Here is a 6,687-nt window from a genome sequence, read left to right on the forward strand (position 1 = left end):
GCAAAAATACTATAATGATGCAATTTTTTAAAGAGTTGTAAGAAAATGTAATTACTTAATTCTTGTTATATAAGATTTTTTGGCAACTGATCCACAAATTGGTCAAGGACAATGCGGTGAGGCCAGTAGTAGCAGAGCTTTGACTGTCATTGGTAAAATAATCTTTTAGTTGAAAAGTAAGAAGTAATTTTTTATTTTGAACATTCAAAACTTCTTAACTTAACTCTTAATTTTATTATTTCAAAATGTCTTTGCTAACAATGTATTGTTCAAATTCTCAAGGATGGGGGAGCGAGTGCAGGGGCGACCACATTTTGAACGCTGGGGGCAACGGTCACCTGCAACAGACAGGCAAGTACACCAGCATTTCACAGAATGGAACCCTAGGTTCAAATGCCATGAAGGAAGGGCATATGATGAGAAGATCAATAGATGATGGCCAATGAACCAGTATAGGTGGAATGGGGGGCATAATAAAAAACCCTACTACCAAAATGAGTGTCAGTTTTTTCCACCACAGAGGAGACAAGCGAAAGCAAAGAACTGGGACAGGAGCAAGAAAGGGAACATAAATGCTTGGGGGTACAAAAATTTCGATAAGTTTGACTATTCCAGAATTGCCCATAAGTTCTACAGGCTGAAGCAACAGGAGGAAATGGCCATGGGGGAGAAAGAAGCAGCGAAGGAGGGCTCTCAAAGTAAAGAGGACAATGCCACCTATGAGGTAATGTCCATAATCCGTATTAGTAATGAAAACTGGTTAGAATCGGTTAATGAAATGAAAGAGAAAGCATTTTTCTTTAAGTGGTTAGGGCCATGGCCGTCAGTTTCTATTATAAGGTGGGGGAGCCGATCTCTATGGGGGGTAGAATGTAGATTCAAAACCCTAGCGAATGGTTTCTATTTGGGAATAGCACCAAGCAGAGCAGATAAAGATGACATTCTGAAAAAGGGCCCCTATCTTCTCGAAGGTAAGGGTTTTATTTTAAAGGAATGGGCACCAAACTTTGATCCAAACAAAGAGAAGGTGAAGTCTTTCCCCACCTGGATCAATCTTCACAACTTACCAGTAGAATACTGGGGAGAAAAGGTGCTGGAAGAAATTGGGAACACAATAGGAGAACTTGTCAGGTCAGAAGTGGTCCTAAATAAAGTGGACTCATCCTCTCATCCAAGGCTACTGATCATGTTAAAGGAAGGGAATCCATGCCCGGACTATGTAAACCTAAGCACAGAATACGGGGTTTGGAAACAACAGATAGAGATATGGGAAGGAGAGGAAAAAAAAAAAAAAAACCCAGAAGAGGAATCTTGGAATATCAGTAGCAGGAGAAGGAAAGGTTTGGAGGATGACAAAATCCTAGATTTCTTAGAGATGGGCGAGGGACAGAAGCCTCAGACACAAAACACAAAGGACCTAACACCCACAAACATTGAGGAAGAAATTCAAGATCATCCAGTGCAGTCAGAGGGAAGAGAGGTGCAGAAAAGTGAGGAGGGGGAAGGGTTTAAAAGGACCACAGAGAACTCCACCCAAAGAGTATTGGAAACTCCATGGGAAGCAGAATGTGATCAAAGGGAAATGGAGGTGCAGAGAAACTCTCAGGGTAAGGTTTAGAAGGTGTAGTGCAAGAATAGGAGAATCAAATAAACAAGAAATGGAATCCCAAGAAGGAGGAGAGAATGGAGAATGTGAAACTCTGAGAAGTAAGGATCTAGAAGGTAATGGGGAAACAATTTTTAAAGACAATGAAGTCTCCCCGGAAAGAAATCTAAGTGATTCCTCTGAGGAAGCCTTGGACAGTAGTAGTGGAATGGAGGAAATGGGTTTACCCTTAGAAGAGGACCTATTAAATGACCTAGGGTTATCAAATAGGCCAGGAATACAGGAAGATAGATCTTTAGAGCTAACAAGCTCCAAAAAGCAGAAACCGAATGTTGGGAGTCAAAAAAAATGAGGACCAAAACCAGTGAAAGTTAAGCTGGCAATGGCGGGCAAAGATGCAAGCCAAACAAAAATCTTGAGATCGGGAAAAGGCTTGGCCTTTTCCCAGGAGCCATGAAAACCTTATCATGGAATGTCAGGGGCTGCAATGCCCCTAACAAAATTCGTTTGATCAAAAGGTGTCTTGATCAAGCGAAGCCAAATTTAGTTTTTCTCCAAGAAACAAAGATAAAAGAAGAAGATTTCTCTAGTTTTAAAAATAAATTTAGAAGATGGGAATGTTTGCTGTCGGGGGCTCAGGGAGCTTCAGGTGGTATGGCGATACTTTGGAAGCCTGAAACAATCACAGTTTCAGAGTCTAAGTTAAATGCAAATTGGCAATGGGCTAAAGTCTATGTTAAAAATCTACATTGGTCATTTATGGTGATAAATGTGTATGGACCAAATAAAAATGTTGAGAAGAAAGAGTTATGGGGAAAAATAGCTGAAAAAGTGCAGGAGTTTCCAAATGAGGTAACAATTTTGGGGGGGGGGATTTTAATGCTATTCTAAATCCGGAAGACAAAAAGGGTGGCAAAGGATGGCTTTCTGAGAGTCAAAAAGATTTCAGCTATTTTGTAAACGATAATGGATTAGTTAATATTAATTTCAAAAAAGGTGACTTCGCATGGACAAACCATAGGGAAGGTTTTGTGCATATAGCAGAAAAGTTGGATAGGTTTCTCGTGGCAGGGAATTGGGCTGAAGCCAATTGGTCATGTGATGCGAAAATTCTACCTTACCAGGGTTCAGATCACTTTCCCATTTTTCTGCGATTTCAGGATGAAAAAACTCCAGACAGATGTCCCTTTAAATTTGAAGCAATGTGGCTGAAGGCAGAGGGTTTCTCAGACCAGATTGCGGAGTGGTGGAAAAAGGCTCCGACAAGGAAAGGTAACAAAGCTTTCATTTTCTTTAAAAAGTTGCAATTTCTAAAAGAGAAATTAAAGATCTGGAATAGGGAACACTTTGGTAATATCTTTGATAAGAAAAAGGATATAGAAGAGAAGTTAAAGACTTTAAGTCTCAAAGTCATAGAAAGTGGAATGTTTGAGGAGGATTTCAAACTGGAAAAAGGGCTCAAAAAGGAGTTGGAGGAATGCTTAAACAAAGAGGAAATTTTTTGGCGTCAGAAATCTAGAGAAACATGGCTACAAGATGGGGACAGGAACACTAACTTTTTCCATAACTCGGTAAAAGTAAGGCGGGCAACAAATAAAATCTTTGAAGTAAAAGATATGAATGGAATCTTAAAGACGAAAAGTGAAGAAATAAATCAGGAGGCTATAAATTTCTTCTCAAACAAGGGTCAGGTTCCAGTAAGGGACAATGCTGAGGTGGGAGAGGTGCTGAGTGTTATTCCGACAGTAATAACTGGGGAACAAAATAGGGCTCTAATGGATCCAATTTCAGAATTTGAAGTCTCTCAAGCTTTAAAGGGTTTAGGAGGGGACAAAGCCCCAGGACCGGATGGTTTTCCAGCTTTGTTTTTTCAGAAATTAAGCTGCATATTCTTGAAAGACTTGTGGGAAGTAGTGGAGGAGTCGAGAAAAGGAGGTTTCATTCTTAAAGATTTTAATAACACCTTTATAGCACTGGTGCCAAAAAGGGAAACACAACAAACCTTTGAAGATTTTAGACCCATTTCACTTTGTAATACAGTATATAAGCTCATATCAAAGGTGATGGCAAATCGGCTCAAACTAGTTTTGAACTCTATTATCTCAAAAGAGCAGAGTGGGTTTCTCCTAGGGCGTTCGATTTTTGAAGGGGTAGTTGTGGCACATGAAGCTGTGCACACCATCCGAGCTTCAAAATCTCAAAACATGATGGTAAAACTAGACATAAGGAAAGCATATGATGCGGTTGATAGAAGCTTTATGCTAGAAGTGCTAGGCCGATTTGGGTTTAGTAAGGAATGGATACAATGGGTGAAAAGTTGTATTCAAACACTCAGGTTTTCTGTATTGGTAAACGGAAGCCCTCAAGGTTTTTTTGAACAGGAAAAAGGAATAAGGCAAGGAGATCCTCTGTCGCCTTTCCTTTTCATAATAATGGCAGAGGTGCTAGGAAGGCTGATCCAAAAGCAAAGGGAGCAAGGGGCATGGAAAGGCATTCAAATCACAGAAACAGTTGAATCCCTCACACATATGCAATTTGTTGATGACACTTTTTTAGGGGGAGAAGCCAGTGTAGAAGAAGCCAGAGGGATGAAGCATACTTTAGAGCTCTATGGGAAAGTCTCGGGGCAGTTTATTAATTGGAAAAAGTCAGAAATTTTTTTCTTCAATACTCCCTATAATGTGAGATTTAGGATCAGTTGCATATTGGACATCAAATTGGGGTTAATGCCAAACAAATATCTAGGCATTCCTTTTTTTGCAGGAAGAAATAAGCCAGACTTATGGGACAAGCTTATAGAAAACTGCCAAAAGAAAATGGAAGGATGGAGGGGCAAATGGCTGACTTTGGCATGCAGAATACTTATGCTTCAAGTAGTGATAACAGCAATGCCGGTTTTTGCAATGATGTGTCTAGAAATTCCAAAGAAGGTTATTAGAACTTTGGAAAGCAAAATGAGGAAGTTTTTTTGGAATGGTGCCAATGAAGAGAATAAGATCCCATTGTTGGCTTGGGAAAAAATATGTAGACCCAAAGTGGAAGGAGGAGCTGGTCTGAGGGATTGGAGTTGTATGAATAAAGCACTAGGAGCTAAACTGGTCTGGGCAGTCTATGAAAATCCACACCTCTACTGGGTAAGAATTTTAAAAGGGAAATATTTAGACAATATGGATAACAACAGAATTTTAACAATCCGAAATCCTCCAAAAGGATCAGCCATATGGAACTTTATGGTGTCTTGTAGAGAGGTGATAATTAAGCACATAACATGGCAGATAGGGGATGGGGAGTCAGCAAAATTTTGGGAAGATTCGTGGAATGGTTTGGAAGTGCTAGGGGATAATATAAGGGACAATGAACTGAAGTCCTTTTTTAAAGAAAGATGGGGTAATACAGTAAAAGATTACATGACTGAGAAGGTGGGTCCTGTAGGAAGGGAGTGGTGTTGGAAGGATGTATCAAGGGAGGAACTGACAGAGGAACAAAAAGAGCATATGAAACAAATCTTTAAGAACAGGAATGTGATGCTAACAAAGAAGAAGGACAAAGTAATTTGGTGTGGCTCAGTATCAGGTAAATAATCAGTTAAAATAGGCTACAATCTATTAGCCGAGACAGGAAGGGAAAGTTTCCTCTCAAGAGACTTATGTTGGAATAAGGACACAATGCCTAAAGCTGGGGCCTTTACCTGGTTAGCATACAAAGGAAGAATTCTAACAGCTGAAAGACTAAGAAAGATAGGGATAAATGGTCCATCCAGATGTCCTCTATGTGAGAAACAAGAGGAAACCATTGACCATCTTTTAATTCAATGCCAATATGCTAATAAATGCTGGGACACAGTTCAATTCAAACTAAGATGGCAAGGGCCAAGAGCACAAATGCTAAAGGAAGCTTTGGATGGATGGCCAAGGATAGTTGAGAAATCAACCCTATCAAGTATTTGGATAGTAGCACCATCTCTGATAATCTGGGAATTGTGGAAGGAGAGAAATAGGAGAATGTTTAGAGGAGAAAAAGAAAGTCTGAGGAGGTGCATAAGCAGAATCATTAATGCAATAGAAGAAACAGTCAGTGTGTCAGCCACAAGGAAACAAGCTATGAAAATTCCATTCACCCGAGAGGATAGACAAATACAGAATACATGGCCGGGGATAAGATTTAAATCACCCTCAGGAGCTTTGGTAACAAGCAAAAGCAAAACAAAGAAGAAGCCAGTAGAATGGGTTACACCACAGGAAGGATGGATCAAAGTGAATTTTGATGGAGCAGCAAAAGGCAATCCAGGGGATTCAGGAATTGGGGTTGTTTTTAAAGATGACAGAGGGCACCTATTATTAGCAGGAGCGAAAAAACTCCCAAATGGAACGAATAACATAGCAAAATGCCAAGCAACATTATTTGCAGTTCAAATAGCTAGAAAGGAAGGAATTAAAAAATTACATCTGGAAGGTGATTCTTTGATCACAGTGCAGGCAATATCTAAATTGAACGCAATGGCATGGCATCTACAACCTATTATCAATATTATAGAGCAGGAATTGAATAACTTTGAAGATTTCAAAATAACACACATAAAAAGAGAAGGCAATCAAGAGGCCGACATGCTTTCAAAATGGGCTCTATCAATGAATAAGGGAAAATTAAGGATTGAAAAAGTTAACTCAAAAGGCACACTTTTTAACATCCTAAATCGAATGTAATAATAGCGGACTGTCAGAAAATTAAGTAATAGAAGTCTCAGCCGTCCGATAAATCCTGCGAAGCGTGCAAAATCTTTTAAGCGAAAGGCTCGTAGGAAATAATAATGATTCAAAAGATTTGAAATGTCTTTAAAAAAGGCACGGCAAAGGTCATTTCTCAGAAGAAAATTTGAAGGGAGATAGCAATTGAAGAAGGTAAGAGGAATTGCAGAGATGGAGCCAACCTTCACATTCAAGACGGCGCGACAGCAGAAGGCATTATATGGGAGAGTTGCAGACCACAGGCTAAAGAAGATGGTGAAGTGCGCATCGCCGGCGGTGGTGGAGGCATTGCAAGACACATTGGGACCCCTTTTTCAGGATTCGGATCACCATTGG

General features: G+C 39.8%; 1 protein-coding gene across 1 annotated transcript; it reads left to right on the forward strand.

Moving 5' to 3' along the window:
* The first annotated feature begins 1,658 nt into the window (after nucleotides 1-1,658).
* LOC149532809 (uncharacterized) lies at nucleotides 1,659-6,309 on the forward strand. Its single transcript, XM_089805763.1, has 4 exons — nucleotides 1,659-1,937; nucleotides 2,246-2,458; nucleotides 2,767-5,179; nucleotides 5,450-6,309. The coding sequence occupies exons 1-4, from the start codon at nucleotides 1,659-1,661 to the stop codon at nucleotides 6,307-6,309; spliced, it is 3,765 nt and encodes a 1,254-aa protein (XP_089661889.1).
* The last annotated feature ends 378 nt before the right edge of the window (nucleotides 6,310-6,687 follow it).

The sequence above is a fragment of the Cupressus sempervirens genome, chromosome 10 (genome assembly GCF_028749045.1).
Source record: "Cupressus sempervirens isolate cs-2001-9-10 chromosome 10, ASM2874904v1, whole genome shotgun sequence".
Lineage (NCBI taxonomy): Eukaryota > Viridiplantae > Streptophyta > Pinopsida > Cupressales > Cupressaceae > Cupressus > Cupressus sempervirens.